The sequence below is a fragment of the Scomber scombrus genome, unplaced genomic scaffold (genome assembly GCF_963691925.1).
Source record: "Scomber scombrus unplaced genomic scaffold, fScoSco1.1 SCAFFOLD_335, whole genome shotgun sequence".
Classification (NCBI taxonomy): domain Eukaryota; kingdom Metazoa; phylum Chordata; class Actinopteri; order Scombriformes; family Scombridae; genus Scomber; species Scomber scombrus.
In genome coordinates this window covers 3559-25760 of record NW_026910503.1, presented here as the reverse complement: position 1 = coordinate 25760, position 22202 = coordinate 3559, and the positions used below count along the sequence as shown (strand labels likewise).

At 40.9% G+C, this 22202-nt stretch overlaps 1 protein-coding gene across 1 annotated transcript; it reads right to left on the bottom strand.

The window, feature by feature from the left end:
- Positions 1-5308: 5308 nt before the first annotated feature.
- On the bottom strand, positions 5309-21516 carry LOC133977084 (spermatid perinuclear RNA-binding protein-like; the record flags this gene model as incomplete). The annotated part of the gene is made up of 7 exons (XM_062415222.1): positions 5309-5397; positions 12822-12875; positions 14243-14366; positions 14452-14592; positions 17357-17491; positions 19398-19547; positions 21308-21516. Coding segments are annotated over 7 exons (902 nt in total), but the record flags the coding sequence as incomplete, so codon positions are not given.
- Positions 21517-22202: the final 686 nt, after the last annotated feature.

Sequence of the window (22202 nt, the reverse complement as noted above, 5' to 3'; positions counted from 1 at the left end):
TCCTTCCTTCTTTCCTCCGTCCTTCCTTCCTTTCCTTCCTCCCTTCGTTCTTTCCTTTCCTCCGTTCCTTCCTCCCTCCTTTTCTTCCTTCCTTCCTTCCTTCCTTCCCACTCCTTTCCCTTCCTTCCTTCCTTCTTTCCTCCATCCTTCCTTCCTTTCCTTCCTCCCTCCGTTCTTTTCTTTCCTCCGTTCCTTCCCCACTCCTTTCCTTCCTTCCTTCTTTCCTCCATCCTTCCTTCCTTTCCTTCCTCCCTTCGTTCTTTCCTTTCATCCGTTCCTTCCTCCCTCCTTTTCTTCCTTCCTTTCCTTCCTTCCTTCCCCCTCCTTTCTTTCCTTCCTTCCTTCCTTCTTTCCTCCATCCTTCCTCCCTCCTTTTCTTCTTCCTTCCTTCCTTCCTTTCCTCCGTTCCTTCCTCCCTTCTTTTCTTCCTTCCTTCCTTCCCCCTCCTTTTTTTCCCTTCCTTCCTTCCTTCTTTCCCTCCGTCCTTCCTCCCTTCCTTTCCTCCCTTCCTTCCTCCCTCCTTTTCTTCCTTCCTTCCCCCTCCTTTCCTCCCTTCCTTCCTTCCTTCTTTCCTTTCCTCCTTTCCTTCCTTCCTTCCTTGACTCGAGGACAACAGGAGGGTTAACACATTCTGTTAAGGCTTTCACAAAAGCATCAAGTCATCCCGTTTTCTTTTCCTTTTTTTTCTCTTCACTTGTTTGTGTGCACTTCCTGTAATGAGATCATGTTTCCATCACTGTGGTTTTAATGGATTAAAGGTTCCTGAGTGGAATATTGCTTCAGACGCTTGTGCTTTCCAGTCAGGCTGAAACGAGGAATAATGCATAAAAAAAAAAACATCTTAACAGGTCAATTAATCTGAATCTGGTAATTAAATGTTTTATTTTACCTTTCAAAGGGCTTTACTAATGCTACTATAGCTCTATTTAACCCTCCTGTTGTCCTCGAGTTAAGGAAGGAAGGGAGGAAGAAGGAAGGAAAGGAGGAAGAAGGAAAGAACGGAGGGAGGGAGGAAGGAAGGAAGGAAGGGGAGGAAGGAAGGAAGAAGGAAGGGAGGAAATGAGGGAGGAAAGGAAAGAAGGAAGGGAGGAAGGAAAGGAAGGAAGGAAGGTAGGAGGGAGGGAGGGAGGGAGGGAGGGAGAAAGGAAAAGAGGAAGGGAGGAAGAAGGAAGGAAAGGAGGGAGGAAAGGAGGGAGGGAGGAAGGAAGGGAGGAAGGAAGGGAGGAAGGAAAGGAGGGAGGAAGGGAGGAAGAAGGAAAGAACGGAGGGAGGGGGGAAGGAAGGAAGGGAGGGAGGGAGGAAGGAAGAAGGAAGGAAGGAGGGGAGGAAGGAAGGAAGGAAGGTAGGAGGGAGGGAGAAAGGAAAAGAGGAAGGGAGGAAGAAGGAAGGAAAGGAGGAAGAAGGAAAGAACGGAGGGAGGGAAGAAGGAAGGAAGGAAGGGAGGAAGGAAGAAGGAAGGGAGGAAAGGAGGGAGGAAAGGAAAGAAGGAAGGGAGGAAGGAAAGGAAGGAAGGAAGGTAGGAGGGAGGGAGGGGAGGAAGGGAGGGAGGGAGAAAGGAAAAGAGGAAGGGAGGAAGAAGGAAGGAAAGGAGGGAGGAAAGGAGGGAGGGAGGAAGGAAGGGAGGAAGGAAAGGAGGGAGGAAGGGAGGAAGGAAAGGAAGGAACGATTGAGGAAGGGAGGAAAGAAGGTAGGAAGGAAAGGAAGGATGGAGGAAATAAGGAAGGAAGGGAGGAGGGAGGAAAGGAGGGAGGGAGGAAGGAAGGGAGGAAGGAAAGGAGGGAGGAAGGGAGGAAGGAAAGGAAGGAACGATGGAGGAAGGGAGGAAAGAAGGTAGGAAGGAAAGGAAGGATGGAGGAAATAAGGAAGGAAGGAAGGAGGGAGGAAAGAAGGAAGGGAGGAAGGAAAGAAGTAGGGAGGGAGGAAGGAAGGAAGAAAGGAAGGACAGAAGGAACGAAGAAAGGGAGGAAAGAAGGAACAGTCAAAACAGACGGGGGAGGACGACAGGAAGGTTAATCTTCTGTATAACTTCGGTGTTATTACTGGTGTCTGTGGAGAAAAATGGATAATATGGATGTACTTTAGATTTAGGAGTCATGATACATACATTAAGATTATATAAATAAAGCTGATTTATCCACATAGTTTAAAATGAGACATCGATCCTTTTAATATCTCTGCATGTTTACAAATACAATGGGCAAAACTGCAATGTGGGATTTTTATGTTTTTTGTATAAATGTAATGAATTATCTTGACTTTTAGACATTTATTCAGCTAAATCAGGCAAAATCAAACATTCCTGTCTTTCTTTTTTTTAATTAAAAAAACCCAAATCTATTGACTTTCCATAATATTTACTATATCACGCTTTATTGAGAGATACTGTGATATAAAATTACATATATACCGTGATAAAGGATTTTATATATAAGGATTCATATTTCTTAATTAGGATAGCTAAGTTTCCAAAAAAAGAGACGACCCCCGACAGGATCAGTAATTAATGTAAGTGCCCCAAAGCGACATGTGACAGCACCCCCTAGTGGTCATTATGAGTGGTGCTCTATGTGTGTCATTGGCTATTTTCAACTGTAGATCAACACTGTTTCCTAAAAACTGGATCCAAGATGGCCCCCCTAACTTTAAACACTTGATTATTATTGTAACCTTAACAACAAAAGGTGCCCTAACCTTAAGGCGGTATTAATTTGAGCCCAAACCACGATGCTTCCTTAACCCAGACCAAGATCTTAACCAGTTATTAAGTCTTCAACCAGTGATTTATTTTACCAGTTTTAGAAGGCACAGACACATTTTGAGGTCTTATCCTAAAATCCTGCACCTTGTCTGTGATTAACACCCACAACCATTTAAATAGGTGGTTCCCAACCTTTCTGGCTTGTGACCCTTTAAAATGAGGATGTGATTTATTACATTTGAACAATTTCTGAAGTAAAAATAAAGAAAAAAGTCCAGTAATTGAAAAAAAAGCAATTATTTTCTAACCCAACCTCAAACATATGGTTATTGCCCTAAACTTAAGGAAGTATTCATTTGAGCCCAAACTACGATGCTTCCGAAACCTTAACAAAGACCTTTTTCCTTCGTCGATGTTCGTTATGTTTTCAACCAGTGATTTTTTACTAATTTTAGAAGGCACAGACAAATTATGTCGGGTCAGAAAATACTTCAGAGTCCTTTTTCTGACATATTTTGCTGCTTAATTCAGAGGACTCGTTCTATAACCCTCCACCTTGTCTGTGATTAACACCCACAACCATTTAAACCAGTGGTTCCCAACCTTTCTGGCTTATGACCTCTTAAGATGAGGATGTGACTTATTATATTTGAATAATTTCTCAAGCAAAATGTATCCAGTAATTGAAAAAAATAAGCACAATTATGCTTTGCAGACGTGTTTTCTAAGGAAACATGATACAGCCATAATGTGGGAGGTTGGGAACTGCTTCATTAAACCAAACATTCACATTAAACATCATGAGAGTTCAAAACAGATGATGATGAACTTCCAATTACAGAGCTGGACGTCAAGTTAAGTTGAAATAGTTTTTCTCAAATTAACTGTCTGGTATTTGTCTCGATGCTTTGGGCTATAAAATTACTACTTAGTCTACGATGTGTTTAATTAATTCGGAGGACTCGTTCTATAACTCCTTGTCTGTGATTAACACCCACAGCCATTTAAACCAGTGGTTCCCAACCTTTCTGGCTTGTGACCCCTTAAAATGAGGATGTGATTTATTATATTTGAGTCATTTCTAAAGCAGAGTAATCCAGTTATGTACCAGGAACAAATGATTGGACGAAAGTCTGAAAAAAATAAGAACAATTATAGGTTGGGAAGGTTGGAAAGAAGGTTGGGAATTACTGATTTAAACCAAAACAGCAGGAGACTTAACAACAAATGATAATGAACTTCCAATTAACCTTTGTGTCGTCCTACCGGGTCAAATTGACCCTGTCTGTTTTGACTGTTCCTCCCTTCCTTCTTTCCTTCCTCATCCCCCTTTCTTCCTTAATTATGTCCTTCCTTCCTCCCTCCTTCTTTCCTTCCCTCCTTCCTTCCCTCCTTTCCTTCCTCCCTTCGTCCTTTTCTCTTTCTTTCCTCCCCCCTACCTTCCTCCCTTCATCTGTCCTTCTTTCCTTCCTTCCTTCCTTCCTCCCTTCCTCTTTTCCTTTCTCCCTCCCTCCCTCCTTCCTTCTTTCCTCCTTCCTTCCTCCCTTCCTTCTTTCCTCCCTCCTTCCTCCCTTCCTTCTTTCCTCTGTCCTTCCTCCCTTCCTTCCTTTCTCCCTCCTTTCCTTCCTTCTTCCTCCTTTTCTCCCTCCTTTCCTTCCTTCTTTTTCCTTTCCTCCCTTCCTTCCTCCCTCCTTTCCTCCTTTTCTTCCTTTCATTCCTTCTACCTCCCTTCCATCCATGACTCGAGGACAACAGGAGCTGGACGAATTGGACAACAGTTAATTTGAAATGATTTTTCTTCAAATGAATGTCTGATAGTCGTCTTGATGCTTTGGGCTATAAAATGACTACTTGGTCTATTAATATGTAATAATGTTTAAGTAAGGGTTATATATATTTTAAACATACCAATACAGTGTTATAGCCAATCTGTAAAATGTAACTCTTATAATATTTATAGATAGCATATCTGAGAGTGCTTTAAATACAAAGCTACTTCAGTTACTACTGTATTTACATTCAGAGATATATTATAAATATCTTTACCCGTCGTTGGGTTGAACATAATCAAACCTATTAACATGTACATATATATATATTTAAAACTCACACACATCCATATATATATACAGATAATAAATACCATATTTACATACAGTAGGTCACATTGTCGTGAATGTGCCAGCGCTGATGGTGTGTTAGATTTAAGCAAGTGTTTCAACCTCGAGTCAAGTCCCTTCAGAATATGTTGGAGATCCCCGAAGGCAGAAGAAGTATTGCTTTATGTTTTATTGACATATTCTGAGTGAGTTGGGTGAAGCAGAAACAGACTCAGCTGCTGCCTCTTCGCTCTTCCCCACGACTACAACCAAACTCGGTGTGGCAGAGTGTAGCCCGAGGTGCTTTCTTTCTTTCTGTCTGTCTCCTCCATATTGCTTTCAATATTGCTGCTGTGTCTCGTGTGGAAAGTAGAAACCTCAGGGCTTGGGGGGGGTGGGGGGGGAGCGCTGCAGCAGTAATTGAGAGGCGCCAACAGAGTTTAATAAGGGTGAGGGATTAAAACAGGAGGTCGAGTCTGTTGCCGAGTGTGGTCTCGGTTCTTCGGCGGGGTCAGAAAAGATCCTGAGGGCCCAGGTGGATGATGATAGGTGTTGCTATGGTCTGCGGCTGGTAATAGGCACTGTCAATGTACAGACCGCCTACAGACAGGAGACACGAGCAGCCATGGGTTAATAAGGTTAAAGGTTAATATAGCATCTCCTCTTATCTTTACTCTGAAGTGATGAACAGGGATGGAGGTGGAACGTGCTTTGCATGATTTGCTCCGTGTGATCAATGAGAACCGATCTTACATCCGTTGTCTATCACTTGTCTGTTTGCTAAGCCGACTTCAGCTTAGTTCCTGTTGTTATACCAGTGAAGGTCTCTTATATATAGCACAGCACAGATGTAGTGTCAAGATGATTATAATGGCAAGCTGAGAAATCAAAATTCAGTTATTCTAGAGACATGATTTCAGACATAGGCAAACTTCTTGGCTTGGTTGGCTACTATTGATTTTTTTACAATGTCTTCGAAAGCAGCATCTCCATGTCACCTATCTTGTTTTGAAACGAAAATCTTGTAAAGAAAGTTTTAAATATGTACTTTATAGCTGCATAGATAACATTGTACTTAAAGCGATGGTTCGGCGTAATTTCAACCTAGCGCCATTTGCACCATGAGGTCTATCTAAACACCCCCTCACCCCTTTTTTTCTCCCTTGGTCGCAAATTGGTGGAGTTAGAGCCATCAGCCGAATGACTTAGTACAGACGCTATTCTTCACTACTACTACTACTAGTCTCTTCTGCACGGTATTTCAGTGATCTCGCGGGATTTCGACGATGTTTAGAGCTTTAGCAGGATCAGCAGAGTAAAAGCCATCAGGCCATCAACCATAATAAACTCCTGGTGTACTTACAAACTTTCCAATGCATCGATTTAAAGAGTAAAGACCCTATTTGTACTACTGTAGAAGTTTGATAACAATCCAGGCATTATTAGTGGGGTCATTTACGAGATACACTGGTGGTTCCGTTAGCGCCTGTACTAAGCCATTCGGCTGAAAAAAAGGGGTGAGAGGGTGTTTAGATAGACGTCATGGTGCAAATGACGCTAGGTCGAAATTCCGCCGAACCATCGCTTTAAGACTGAGGTACAATCTGCATGTAGAAGCAGGATAGTGGTTTCTGGCACAACTTCACTTACTTCCAAGGTGCCTGGAGAAGGGGAAAAAGGTCCAAAAAAGTCAAAGCTCCAGCAACACTTGTACTATAGAACAACTTCATTGATAGGCCATTGGTTTTGGCTTGTGGCTTTCATCAGGGTCATCATAGAGTTGCTCTATACTACAAGTGTTGCTAGAGCTTTGACTTTTTATTTGTAAAAGCTGCACGTCTATGGCAAACTGTTGATGATCGTTGGCTTTCAAAGTAATGCTTGGTTACTACTGTACTGTAGGTATTTAGCTAGTTAGCTGGGTTACGGTTAGGGTTAGCATGCTATACACTGTTTGATCCACTCCTTACACTTTTGCTCATGTGTTTTTTTGGTTTTGGAGAAAGCCAACAAGAAAAGAGACACCACTCTCCAAACCTACAGTGCCTAGTTAAGATTAGGGCTGGGTATCCTGGATACCAGTACCAATCAAAGTACCCTTAAAGTGATACTGATACCAACTGAGTCCTTCATTAGATTCCCATTAACACATTTAGGTCTCTGTCTTGTATCTGTGGTAACAGGCGTGTAGTGGAGACACACTTTAGAGCGTTCAGGTGGCATCTTGGCTGCTGAACTGCTCTAAGCGCGCTAACTCCAATTCACCACGACTTCACCACCACAGACGGGTCGTAGCAGCTGTGGCAGTGGACCAATCACGTTGCATTAAATACAAGAACGCTTGTGTTGATTGGCTGTGAGCAAGTCCATACAAATAAGTCATATTTTACCTTTAAAAGATATCGAGTACAGATACACCCAGCCCTAGTTATAGTTGCTAAACTGTGATTGGACCATCCCTGTTTGGGGGAGGGGTTCAGATGAAAGTTAGGTAACAAATTTGACCCATTTTTACATTTAAGAGCTGTAAAAACACCTTATACTAATTTCTTCTAGATGGACTTTTCCTAATGTGATCCTGAATATACAGAAATTGAGAAAAAACGCATAATTTTTTACATTTTTGTGCAGCTGATACACACTTTCATGTATTAAAGTGTCCAAAATGTACTTTTTTTTATTGCAAAATTCAAAAATCAGCATTCAAACAAGTTGCTGTATTCTTTTATATTCTATAAATAAATAGAATACATTCTTCATTAATGACTGATGGGGAATTTATGAATGTGAATTGGTGATTATGAGTCAGGCTATGAACAGTATGTAAAGGGTTAAGTCAGGCAGGGCAACAAATACAAGCAGCCAGATAATTAGACTTTATTTGGAGGTAAAAATTTAAATCAGTGCAGTTTAAGCGTCAGTAATAATCCATCATTGTGCAAGAAAACTGTACAAAACTACAGTAAAATATTCTGTTTGTGTTTCTTGTGACTATGTGTGGATATATGTATAATATAGCTTTGTACTGGATGTCAGACTATTGAGTGATTCCAACTCTAACAAACAAAACCCCTTTAATTTCACACCTTTAACCTTTTTGACCCTGTCTGTTTTGACTGTTCCTTCTTTCCTTCCTTCCGTATGTCCTTAGTCCCTCCTTCTCTCTTTCTTTCCTTCCTCCCTCCCTCCTTCCTTCCTTTCCTCCCTCCTTTCCTTCCTTCTTCCTCCCTTCCATTTATTCCTCCTTTCCATCTTTCCTTCCTCCTTTCCTTCTTCTTCCTCCCTTCCTTCCTCCCTTCCTCGTTCCTTCTTTCCTCCCTCACTCCTACCTTCCTTCTTTCCTCCCTCCTTTCCTTCCTTCCTCCCTTCTTCCTCCCTTCCATCTTTCTTTCTTTCCTTCCTTCTTTCCTCCGTCCTTCCTTCCTTTCCTTCCTTCCTTCCTTCCTTGACCCGGGAGGACGACAAAAAGGTTAAATAATCATTTTACATATTCGCTCTAATTTTTTCAGGGGGGGTAATTAGTGGACTTTAATTTTCATTTATATATTTTCTGAAAAACCTATAACGTATTAAAAAATGACCAAAGTTATGAAAAGTTTACCTTGTGAAAAAAATAATACTGCACAAATGAAATGTGAGTGATGAATCAGGGTTTATTAATGTTTAAATAAAGAGGAACAGAGGAAGGATTGATGGGTGATTGACAGTTGTTATAGAAACATAACCTCAGATATACTAGATAATGTAAAATACTGTTTCACGATAGTAGCTGCACTTACCTGGATGTGTGGATATAATGCAAAAAAAAAAAGTCCATAACACAACTTATACTTGAAAACATTACGAACCACAACTTACTCAAGCTGTTGACAAAAATATTCATTTATTTAAAAAGAATATTACTTACAAACAGGTCAAAATAAAACCTCTCTGAAAAGACAGCATTTTGAACTCAACACAAAATGGCTCAACAGTAACCAGTAATAATGTAAACTCAGACATTCAAAATCCAAAAAGAGAAGGAAAAGGTTTCTCAGTGCAACCGATCATTGTAAACCTGTTATTTTTCTCTCTCTCTCTTTCTCTCTCTCTGTCACCTTCTCCACTTAAAGAACTTAAACATCATTAAAAAAAAAAAAAAAAAAACACAAGAGAGAAACTAAAATAAAAACAATGCTCACATCCATCAGTGATCGTTAAAGGAATAATTCACTTTTTTGATAATTAAGCTGTCTGTTCTATTATTCTGTTTAAGCCTATATGTCATAATGCATATTTGGTGTATATTTAGTTCCCTGCACTGGCTGTTTCTTTAGTTCCCTAAACAAGACATTTCTATAGTTCTCAGTTGGTTATTTAGTAGTCAATGTTAGGTTGGTGTTTTTTGTTCCCTATAGTGGCTGTTTAAGTTCTGAAGAGTATGTTTATTTCTTTATAGGAGGTATTTATTTAATTCTCTACACTGGATATTTATAAGTTGTGTTTTTAGTTCCCTACAGTAACTGTAAGCCACTGTAGGGAACTAAATATACACCTGTGGGGAACCAAAGAAACTGTAGGGTTTCTGTAGTTCCTATTAAACAGTGCTTAGTTCCTCAGAGTGGAGATTTATTTAGTTCCCTACATAAAGGAGGTTTAATAGTTGTGTTTTTAGTTCCCTACAATAACTGTTAGCCAATGTAGGGAACTAAATAAACACCTGTGGGGAACCAAAGTAACTGTAGGGTTTCTGTAGTTCCTAGTAAAAAGGTGCTTAGTTCCTCAGAGTGGAGATTTATTTAGTTCCCTACATAAAGGAGGTTTAATAGTTGTGTTTTTAGTTCCCTACAACAACTGTAAGCCAATGTAGGGAACTAAATAAACACCTCTGGGGAACTAAAGAAACTGTAGGGTTTCTGTAGTTCCAAGTAAAAGGTGCTTAGTTCCTCAGATTGGAGATTTATTTAGTTCCCTACACAAAGGAGGTTTAATAGTTGTGTTTTTAGTTCCCTACAATAACTGTTAGCCACTGTAGGGAACTAAATAAACACCTGTGGGAAACCAAAGTAACTGTAGGGTTTCTGTGGTTCCTAGTAAAAAGGTGCTTAGTTCCTCAGAGTGGAGATTTATTTAGTTCCCTACATAAAGGATGTTTAATAGTTGTGTTTTTAGTTCCCTACAGTAACTGTTAGCCACTGTAGGGAACTAAATAAACACCTGTGGGGAACTAAAGAAAATGTAGGGTTTCTGTAGTTCCTAGTAAAAGGTGCTTAGTTCTTCAGATTGGAGATTTATTTAGTTCCCTACATAAAGGAGGTTTAATAGTTGTGTTTTTAGTTCCCTACAATAACTGTAAGCCAATGTAGGGAACTAAATGAACACCTGTGGGGAACTAAAGAAACTGTAGGGTTTCTGTAGTTCCTAGTAAAAGGTGCTTAGTTCTTCAGATTGGAGATTTATTTAGTTCCCTACATATAGGAGGTTTAATAGTTGGGTTTTTAGTTCCCTACAACAACTGTTAGCCACTGTAGGGAACTAAAAAGAGGCAGGATATTTGGTAGTCTCTGTTTTGTTGATGCTGTTTTTGTGTTTAAGTTCTCAAAAGAGGATGTATATTTCCTTTTGAAGAGTATGTATCTAAGCTATTGTAGGGAACTAATTATCCATCATAATGAAGTAAATAAAATGCCACTTTAGGGAACTACAAGAGAAAACACTGAACACCACATACTAAATATCCACAGTAAGGAACTAACGAAACTATTTCTTTTAGTTTCTCACTGAGGATCTTTGATTGGTGGTATGTTTTGTTCCCTACTATGTCTGTTTGCTGTGGTGGACGTTTAGTTCCCTACACTAGATATTTAGTAGTTGTTGTATTTCAAAACATTGTTTGATCCTTTGTTTTTTTTGTTTTTTGTAACTAACTAAAATAGTTTTTTATATTTGAATTCCCAAGAATGAATATTTAGTTTCCTATAGTGGATATTTAAGTAGCCATTGTAGGGAACTACAAATAAAAACTGTACACCAAATACTAAATATCAACAGTAGGGAACTAAAACAAACTCTCACAGAGGACTTTTGACTAGTTGGCTGTTTAGTTCCCTACACTAGATATTAAGTAGTTTTTGTTTACTATTTTAATTCCCAAGCATGAATATTTAGTTCCCTATGGTGGATATTTAGTTAGCCACTGTAGGGAACTAAAAGAGAACTGGGTACACCAATTCCTTAATATCCAATGTAGGAGACTAAATAAATATACACTGTCAGGAACTAAATAACAGACACTGTAGGAAATGTTTCTTTAGTTCGTGTCCTTAATTGTTCCCTACAGTGACTGTTTAATTAGTTCCCTTTGTAGTTGGTCTATGGTTGATGATTACCCTGTAAGTCAAGCTCCTTACAGTTTATTTAGTTCCCTACATTGTATATATTTAATGTTTGTGTGTGTGATTTTACACTAAACAAGATGTTACACTTTATTTTGTAGTTAATAGTAATAGGTGTGTTCTTAAGTTCCCAAAAGAGTATGTTAAGTTTCTTACAGTAGACATTATTTTCTTTTTACTGCAATATGTTAATTTAGTTTGCTATGATCATTTCCTTTATTTCTCTTACAGTGGATATTTTTCACTATAAGGAACTAAACATCTCATTGGCAACTGAAATAGAGCGTAGTTTAGTTAGTTGGTATACAGTTGATGTTTTATTTTAGTTCCCTATAGTGACTCTTGTTTAGTTTTATTACTCTGCTACAATGGATGTTGAGTTAATTACCCGTTTATGTTTGTTTCCTCACAGCAGATATTTAGTAGTCATTTTAGGATTTTGATGTTATTTAACCCTCCTGTTGTCCTCGAGTCAAGGAAGGAAGGAAGGAAGGAGAAAGGAAGGAAGGAGGAAAGGAAGGAAGGGAAGGAAGGAAAGGAGGGAGGAAGGAAGGAAGGGAGGAAGAAGGAAGGAAAGGAGGGAGGGAGGAAGGAAAGGAGGAAGGAAGGGAGGAAGATGGAAGGAAAGGAGGGATGGAGGTAAGGAGGGAGGGAGGAAGAGAGGAAGGAAAGGAGGGAGGGAGGAAGGAAAGGAGGAAGGAAGGGAGGAAGATGGAAGGAAAGGAGGGATGGAGGTAAGGAGGAAGGGAGGAAGAAGGAAGGAAAGGAGGGAGGGAGGTAGGGAGGAAGAGAGGAAGGAAGGAGGGAGGAAAAAAGGAAAAGAGGAAGGAAGAAATGAAGGAAGGAGGCAATGAAAGAAGGAGGGAGGGAGGAAGGAAGGACAGAAGCAAGGAAGAAAGGGGGATGGTGGCAGGAAAAGAAGGAAGGGAGGAAAGAAGAAACAGTCAAAACAGACGGGGTCAATTTGACCCGGGAGGACGATACGAAAGTTAAGAGTATCGGGTAAATAGTTCCCTACAGTAGCTTTTCATTTAGCTCCTTATATAGTCAGTAATGTTTATTCAACAGCTCCCTACAGTGTAATATTAACCTGAGCAGTCGTTCACACGGTGCAACTCACTAAATGCTGAAGTCAAGTTTTGCAATGTGTAACCGTCTGATGATCAAAGAGCTTATTTGTCAAACACAGCTTGTAGCAGCATAGATGCACGACTTCTTAATGGCCAATTTAATCTAGCTGGTTGCTGGTTGCTGATGATTCGATGCCGATGGAGGGAGAGTTAGGTCTAAACTGATATCCTCCTTTCATATCTGACTCGGTTACACTAGGAAATCTGTATTTATAGAAACACACAGTAAGGCTATATGATGGTTAGTCAGAATATTCCTTTAACGAGTGATTTTTCAGGTGAGGTGAAGGAGGTGAGGAAGTCCTAATAAGGGTAGAGGTGGGTGACGGGGTATGTTGTGGGGACTCGGATGACTGGGACAACTACTGAGGGCAATCTGGAGGGAAAACCTGAAGGAGAACAAAGAAAAAAACAATAAAAAAAAGAAGAAGGAGAAGAAACTCAAATGTTGGGGATGTTGGCGATGAGTAAAAATCAAATGGATGGATTATTGATTAGATAAAGTGATTTTATAACTTACCGTAGGCGGCGGGTAGAGCGCCTGCAGGGCTGTAACCATAAGGAGTACCAAAACCTGCAGAGACAATTTAAAGTATAATAAGGTGTAATGTAGGCGATATGGACAGAATCAAATATCGATATGGATGACTATCGGTGCTTTCACAAAATATTTACACAATGAGATATTTGATAAATAATAACGAGTAAGTGGATAACGGCAGATAATAGAACAGTCTGTTAAGCTCAGAAAATCACATTTTTACTGTAATGCAGCCCTTAACCCTCCTGTTGTCAAGGAAGGAAGGAAGAAAGGGAGGAAGAAGAAGGAAGGAAAGGAGGGGGGACGGAAGGTAGGAAGGAAGGAAGGAAGAGAGGGAGGAAGGGGGGAAGGAAGTAAGGAAGGAAGGAAGGAAGGAACAGTCAAGGAAGACACTTATTCCATATCACGAAGACAATATTTTGTCTGAAAGCATGTTACGTTTTTAGTTGTACTAATGAACCAGAGATCAATGTCTTTAAGCTAAAATGTTATATTATCTGGTATTTAACCCTCCTGTTGTCCTCGAGTCAAGGAAGGAAGGAAGGAAGGAAGGATGGAAGGGAGGAAGGAAAGGAAGGAAGGATGGAAGGGAGGAAGGAAAGGAAGAAAGGAAGGAAGGAAGGGTGGAGGGAGGGAGAAAGGAAAAGAGGAAGGGAGGAAGGAAGGAAAGAAGGAAGGGAGGAAGGTAGAGGGGAGGAAAGAAAGAGAGAAGGAGGGAGGGAGGAAGGGAGGAAGGAAGGACAGAGGAAAGAAGGAAGGGAGGAAGGTAGGGGGGAAGAAAGAAAGAGAAGGAAGGAGGGAGGAAGGAAAGGAAGGAAGGAAGAAAAGAAGAAAGGAAGAAAAGGGGATGGAGGAAGGACAGAAGGAAGGGAGGAAAGAGAGGAAGGAGAGAAAGAAGGAGGGAGGCAGGTCAGACGGAAGGAAGGAAGGGAGGAGGGAGGGAGAAAGGAAAAGAGGAAGGGAGGAAGGAAGGAAAGAAGGACAGGAAAGAAGGAAGGGAGGAAGGTAGAGGGGAGGAAAGAAAGAGAGAAGGAGGGAGGGAGGAAGGGAGGAAGGAAGGACAGAGGAAAGAAGGAAGGGAGGAAGGTAGGGGGGAAGAAAGAAAGAGAAGGAAGGAGGGAGGAAGGAAAGGAAGGAAGGAAGAAAAGAAGAAAGGAAGAAAAGGGGATGGAGGAAGGACAGAAGGAAGGGAGGAAAGAGAGGAAGGAAAGAAAGAGAGAAAGAAGGAGGGAGGCAGGTCAGATGGAAGGAAGGAAGGGAGGATGAAGGAACAGTGAAAACAGACGGGGTGAATGTTTCCTCGTCAGTATTGAGTTTATAAATCATGTAAAAGAAAAACTCACTGATGTTCTTTTTGTTTGATAATTAGGAGCCGAGCTTATATTGGTCACGTGACTCACCTGGTGGGATGTATCCATGTGTGGGAGGGGTGCTGATGTAAGGAGCTCTGGGGATGACGGGGACTCGTGGAGGTCTGGCAGCGAGAGCCGGGATCGTCAGCACCGAGGTCACGGGTCGCTTCGGCTGCACAACAGGAAACGTTCGGGGTTATAATTCACCAAAATAAAAGACTTATAACAGGAAGTTGTATCCTGGTTTGTTTACTCACTGGAGGATTGGGCCGCTTCTTCTTGTTGGTCGTAGATTTGGAGCCGGTGAAAAGGCTGTTGAGGGCGGCCAGAGCAGCGCTGGCTTTAGCTACTTTCTTATTGGGACCCGTCCCCCGAAATACCTGCTTGTCCACCTCGACCTGTTACAGCACAGAACACAGAACACAGGATTCAGTGCTTCAATAGGGTCATGTGACTTCCTGTCCTCAGTTTAGTTTTAGTTTTAACCCCTTACATACTGTTCAGAGTCAAATTTGACCTGTTTCAAACATGAGGCTCGTGGGTCAGAACCGGCCCACTTTCCTTCCTGTCTTCCTTTCCTTCCTCTCTTCTCTTCCTTCTCCTCCTTCCATTTGTCCTTCTTTCCTTCCTCCCTTTCATTCTTCCTTCCTCCAATCTGTCCTTCATCCCTTTCTTCCTTCCATATTTCCTTCCTTCCTCCCTCCCTTCAATCTTTCCTTCCTTCCGGTCTTCTTTTCCTTCTCCTCCTTGTCTTATCTTCCTTTCTTCCTTCCTTCCTTCCTTCCATCTGTCCTTCTTTTCCTTCCTTCATTCTTGTCCTCTCTTCCTTCCTTCCATCTGTCCTTCATCCCTTCCTCTCTTCTTTTCCTTCCTTCCTTTCTCCAATCTGTCCTTCATCCCTTTTATTCCATCCATCTTTCCTTCCTCTCTTCTCTTCCTTTCTTCCTTCCTTCCATATGTCCTTCTTCCCTTCCTTCCATCTTTCCTTCCTTCTTGTCTTCTCTTCCTTCCATCTTTTCTTCCTGTCTTATATTCCTTTCCACCTTCCCTCCTTCCTTCCTTCCTTCCTTCCATCTGTCCTTATTCCCTTCCTTTCCATCTTTCCTTCCTTCCTTCTTGTCCTTTCCTTCCTTCCTTCAATCTTCCCTTCATCTCTTTCTTCCTTCCATCTTTCCTTCCTTCCATCCCTCCCTTCATCTTTTTAATGGTCCGTCCCACATGAGATCAGATAAGTTTGTATATGTGACCCTTGAATTAAAATGAGTTTAGAGCCTAATAAAGAGTCAGAATATAAACAGTTAAACATGATTAATATCAGATCTCACATCATTAATTATTAAGAGATAATTAAATCATAAACTGCAGCTGTGACTTCACTAAGAGAGACTTCATCGTTGAACCTCAGCCAATCAGATCTCCATGAGTTCGGTGCCAAAAACAAACTTCACTGTTTTTTAAACCCGATCATCCCTTCTTTTCTTTGCCATGTGTGCAGCTGTGTGGAGAAGAGCTGCTGTTGGTTCAAATCACACAAGCTGTCAAACATGGCACAAATATTAAATTAATTCAAAGCAAATGTGACTCTGCTCTTTTTTTTATTTGGGCCTCATGAGGCGTCGCAGCTGTTGTTTTCCTCTCTGACACATCTGCCATCAGCTCCTTTTTAAAATAATCTGTTTTTCTCTGTTGATAATAAATAATGTTATGATGATGATGATTGTGAATCGAGAATCAAAATCTGAATCCAACACACTGATAAAACCAACAAAAATACTAAATGTGGATTTTAATCATAGACTGTATATAAAATGGACGTAACATCCGTGACGTCACCCATTGGTTTGTGGACTGCTGCTCGGAGGCCAATAGTATCGGATCTGAGCAGCGCCATCTTGAAAATTTCAGGTGCATGCTGGGAAAAATAAAAACAGGGATTCTACTTATATGGGCATCAGGAGGAGCATGAGGCGCCCTCCTGAACCTGTGAACCAATCAACCTGTCAATCACGACGTAGCCACGCCCTAATGCATACCCTGCTTTATCGTCACATATAAAATCAGGGAGGCCAAAATGTCCCAAATGAACATCATACTGCATTGAAGAAGGCTTTAAACTAGCGATTGAGACCATAAACACATTTTGAAAACGTTTACTGAGGTTAGAAATCAAGTGAGAAGTTGGTGAATTCTCCATTGACTTGTATAGAGACGGAAGTCCTTTTGACACCAAAACGGTCGCCCCCTGGTGGCCTTTTGATAGAATGCAGTTTTAAGTTACTTCCTGGTTGGCCTCATTTCAGAGGACCAGAACTCCCCGCCTGGCTTTAACAAACCTGATTCTGCTTTTAAAACTATTTTTAAAGATATTTTTGAATTGCTCATCTTTCCAACCCTTATTAATCACTGTCTCTTTACATTTTTGCAGCTCTCACATGTTTCGGTTCTCTTTTCTTTACTCTTTCCACCACTCTGCTAAATCCAACAATTATTCTCCAAACAACACAGAGGGATCATCTCTGTGTGCCAAAGGAAGACGTGTTGACTTTCATCAGAGAAATAATCCTCAAAGAAAACATTTATCTTAGCTCATTACACTGCTGTGAATATATTAACCCTGTGAATATATAAAGAAGCTGGTTTCATGCTCAGCTGTGTTTCCTGAGGAGTGTGAAGTTGGTTTGATGTTGCTTCTCTCATCACTTCCTAATAAAACCCTCTGAAAGGAAGATAGGAAATCTATAAAATGCAGTATTGTGTCTGAGTGTGTGTGTCTGAGTGTGTATGTGTGTGTGTGTGTCTGAGAGTGTGTGTGTATGTGTGTGTGTGTGAGTGTGTGTGTGTGTGTGTGTGTGTGTATGTGTGTGTCTGAGTGTGTGTGTGTGAGTGTGTTTGAGTCTGTCTGTGTGTGTGTGTGTGTGTGTGTGTGTGTCTGAGTTTGTGTCTGAGTGTGTGTGTGTGTGTCTCTGTCTGTGTCTGAGTGTGTGTCTATGTGTGTGTGAGTGAGTGAGTGAGTGTGTGTTTGTGTGTGTGTGAGTGTGTGTGTGTGTGTGTGTCTGTGTGTCTCTGTGTGTGTGTGTGTGAGTGTGTGTGTGTGTGTCTGTGTGTCTCTGTGTGTGTGTCTGAGTGTGTGTGTGTGTGTGTGTGTGTGTGCTCTCTCCTAACCTCTATAATGAAGCGTTTGTCGTAGCTGCTGCCGCTCTCTGATATCAGTTCATATTTGAGGCCTCTGCGTTTCTCATTCAGCTCCATCACCGGGTTTTTACCCCCCGCCGTCAGGATCGGACCCGGAGCTCGGGACTACACACAGAAGAAGAAGAAGAAGAAGGAAATACATTTATCATTTATTCCCTCCGTGTTTTCCACCGTAGTAAGACAAGAGTTCTTATAAGCTCTGAAACATCGTTTATCCCTCCGACTGTCTGATAGACCCCGTCTGTTTTGACTGTTCCTTCTTTCCTCCCTTCCTTCTGTCCTTCTTCCCTCCCTCCTTCTTTCCTTTCCTTCCTCTCTTCCTTCTTTCCTCCCTCCCTCCTTCTCTCTTTCTTTCCTCCCCCCTAGCTTTCTTCCTTCCTTCCACTTTTCCTTTCTCCCTCCTTCCCTCCTTCTCTCTTTCTTTCCTCCCTCCCTCCTTCCTTCTCCCTTTCTTTCCTCCCTCCTTCCTCCCTCTTTTCCTTCCTTCTTCCTCCCTCCCTTTTCCTTCTTCCTCCCTCCTTTCTTCCTCCCTTCCTCCCTCTTTTCCTTCCTTCTTCCTTCCTTCCTTCCTCCCTCTTTTCCTTCCTTCTTCCTCACTCCCTTCCTTCCTCCCTCTTTTCCTTCCTTCTCTCTTTCTTTCCTCCCTCCGTCCTTCCTTCTCCCTTTCTTTCCTCCCTTCCTTCCTCCCTCTTTTCCTTCCTTCTTCCTCCCTTCCTTCCTTCCTCCCTCCCTCTTTTCCTTCTTCCTCCCTCCTTTCTTCCTCCCTTCCTCCCTCTTTTCCTTCCTTCCTTCCTCCCTCCCTCTTTTCCTTCCTTCTTCCTCACTCCCTTCCTTCCTCCCTCTTTTCCTTCCTTCTTCCTTTCTTCCATTCTTCCTTCCTTGACTCGAGGACAACAGGAGGGTTAACTGTTAGTTAGTTTGCATTAAACATAAAGTACAACCAGGTGATCTCATCAAGCAATTTAATAACAATGCATCTACAATAAAAGATATATAAACATCATTTAATGACTATCAGGTCTTTCTAAAGTTAGTTTCTTAAGTTAAATAAATGCATCCAACATCTGGATCTTTCTTCCTACAGACAGATGTTGGATGCATTTATTTAACTATGGATAAAAGCATCTGTTAAATCAATGCAATCCACTATAATATAACGTGTAATATTATAATATGCAGCACAACTTACATAAATATCTAGGATGATAAATAAGGGTTGGCAAAATGTACAATTAAAAAATATCTTAAAAAATAGTTTTAAAAGCAGCATCATGTTTGTTAAAATGTACATTTATTAATTTTTGTTGGTTTTATATCGTTTTAAATGACATTTGCACCATTTTTTTACCAAAAGTAAGACTGCATGCAATCTCAATTTTGACATAATCCTCTTTCAGGTGATGCAATGATATAAAACCAACAAAATAATGATATTTAATGATATTTGTTAAACTGCTCATCTTGCCAACCTTTATTTATCACTGAGCCATAAACAAATAAACTAGTCAAATAATTAAAATGATTGTTAGTTGTTGACTGAAAAAAACAAGTAAAACAAAGAATAAAGCCTCTAATTGAAGCCTGTTCCAAATAAAAGCCTTTTGGGGTAAATACATGTCTGTTTAATCATATTTTTAGTATTAACAGTATTAATACGTACGATTTGCTTTGTGTAAATAAAAGATTAAATTATATAATATTACACTTTATATTATAGTGGATTGCTTTGATTTAACAGATGCTTTTGTCCATAGTTAAATAAATGCATCCAACATCTGTCTGTAGGAAGAAAGATCCAGATGTTGGATGCATTGATTTAACAATAATAAACAAACCTGGACAGAAGCAGAGGTGATCACTTTGAATTTTGGGTTTATTGAAGCATCATCATCAAAAGTTAGAGACGCTGATATTTCATAAAAGGCTGCCGTCCGTCTGTGCTTCAGTCCTCTGGTGTGTACTTGTTATGACTGTGTGTGTGTGTGTGTGTGTGTGTGTGTGTGTGTCCCACCTCCTGCGTGTCTGTGGAGGAGGTGATGGAGGTGGAGCTGGAGCTGGTGGACATCCTGTCGTTCTTTCCTTCGCCATCTGACTTCTCGTCAGCGCTCAGAGAGTCAACGTCTCCGTCGCTGCCGAGCACGTAACCGAGGGACTGGAGAGCCTGAGGAGGAGATACACACATATATAAATACACACATATATATACATACATACACACACAGAGACACACACATATATATATATATATTATACACACATAGAGACACACACACATATATATATATATTATACACACATAGAGACACACATATATATATACACACATAGAGACACACACACACATATATATATACACACATATGCACATACACACGCACAGACAAATGGACAGACACACACACACACACACACGTAGACAGACACACACACACACGTAGACAGACATACACACACACACACACACACGTAGACAGACACACACACACACACACACACACACACACATAGACAGACACACACACACACACACACAGACAGACACACACACACACGTAGACAGACACACACACACACATTTAATAACATCACAATATAATATAAAGGTTTTAAACATCATTGATTCGACTCTACGTTTAAAATTGAAACTAAAAATCGTCCCTGAACAACAGCAGTGTGTTTGTGTGTGTGTGTGTGTGTGTATCTGTGTTTGTGTGTGTGTGTGAGTGTCAATTAATAAATAAATGAACTAATAAATTAATGTGTGTGAAACTTAAACTTAACAAAGTGAAATAAAAGCTTCATCACAAACTGAACATTCGTCTGATCGATGTGAGTCTAATGATTTTCTTCTTTGTTTTCTCGTCTTTGTTCATGTTGTTGTTGTTGTTGTTGTTGTTGTTGTTTTTAAAGATGTGACTCAGTGATCACAGACTGAGAAACTACACAGAGAAGAAGAAGAAGAAGAAGAGGAAGAAGAGGAGACTGCTGCCTGCTGACGTGGGGGAGTGTTTAACTCTTTGAACCCTCAGCTGTTCACTTTCTCTCCTCTCGTTTCCAGGCTGCCGTATATATTTATATTCTCAGTAACGACCACTTCTCTTCTTCTCTTCCTATCAATTCCTCCTTTCTTATTCTATCTGTTTTATAATTATCTTTTATTCCACTTTGTTTTTCTTTTCCATACAAAATAATATATGTAGTTCTGACTACGTGGTGCGTTCACTGTCTGTTTAAACCCCGTTAAAAACACTGCAGCTGTAGTTCTGAGTATGTGGTGCGTTCACTGTCTGTTTAAACCCCGTTAAAAACACTGCAGCTGTAGTTCTGACTACGTGGTGCATTCACTGTCTGTTTAAATCCTGTTAAAAACACTGCAGCTGTAGTTCTAACTACGTGGTGCGTTCACTGTCAGTTTAAACCCTGTTAAAATCACTGCAGCTGTAGTTCTGACTACGTGGTGCGTTCACTGTCTGTTTAAACCCTGTTAAAATCACTGCAGCTGTAGTTCTGACTACGTGGTGCGTTCACTGTCTGTTTAAACCCTGTTAAAATCACTGCAGCTGTAGATCTGAGTACGTGGTGCGTTCACTGTCTGTTTGAACCCTGTTAAAATCACTGCAGCTGTAGTTCTGAGTATGTGGTGCGTTCACTGTCTGTTTGAACCCTGTTAAAATCACTGCAGCTGTAGTTCTGACTACGTGTTGCGTTCACTGTCTATTTAAACCTTGTTAAAATCACCGCAGCTTTAGTTCTGACTACGTGTTGCGTTCACTGTCTGTTTAAACCCTGTTAAAATCACTGCAGCTGTAGTTCTGACTACGTGGTGCGTTCACTGTCTCTTTAAACCCTGTTAAAATCACTGCAGCTGTAGTTCTGAGTACCTGGTGCGTTCACTGTCTGTTTAAACCCCCGTTAAATTACCTTGAGGGCTACTTGCAGCTTGGCGGTCCTCTTGGAGTTGCCGCTGGCCTGGTAGCTGGTTCCCTGGATGTCTACAGACATGGTGAAGACCGGAGCGTGGACCGGACCGGACTGGGACAGCAGGCGGTACTGGAGCCCCGGCTGGATCTGGTTCAGACGCATCAGCGCGTTCATGGGGTGATTCGGATCCGTCATCCTCCAGTCCAACACTAAAAAGAGAGGAAGAGGAAGAGGAGGAGGAAGAGGAAGTTATTCTCATACTCTGGTTTCTATCATATTTCATGGAGCACTAAAAGACCAGAGATGTCAAACATGAGGCCCGGGGGCCAGAAGTGGTCCGCCAAGGGGTCCAATCCGACCCACTGCCCTTCCTTCCTTCCATCCATCCTTCCTCCCTTCCTTCCATCTTTTGTTGCCTCCTTCCTTCCATCTTTCCTGCCTGTCTTCTTTTCCTTCCTTCCTCCCTTTCTTCCCTCTTTCTTTCCTTTCCTCCTTCCTTCTTTTCTTCCCTCAGGTTTCAGTTCTGGGTTTTATGAAGAAGTTTCTCGTGTTATATTTTAAATATCTTATTAATTTGGCTCAAACTGAAGGTTGGTTTAGAAACCTATAAAAGCCTTTTATAACCTTTATTTCCAAGTGAGTTTAATATTTAATTAATTATATTATATTATTATTATTTAGTTTAAACTCAGGAAGTCAGACGCATTAATGTGAAGGACAGAAACGTTCGATAGCAGTTCAACATCAGCGTCGACCAGAAGAGATCAAACTGCTCGCTGTGTTTTATTATTATTATAAACTACTCATCTTATGTTCTGCTGCAGGAAAGAGATAAAAACTAAAGAGATTAAAGCTAAAGAGATAAAAACTTTGTTAAAGGAAATTAATTTGATGT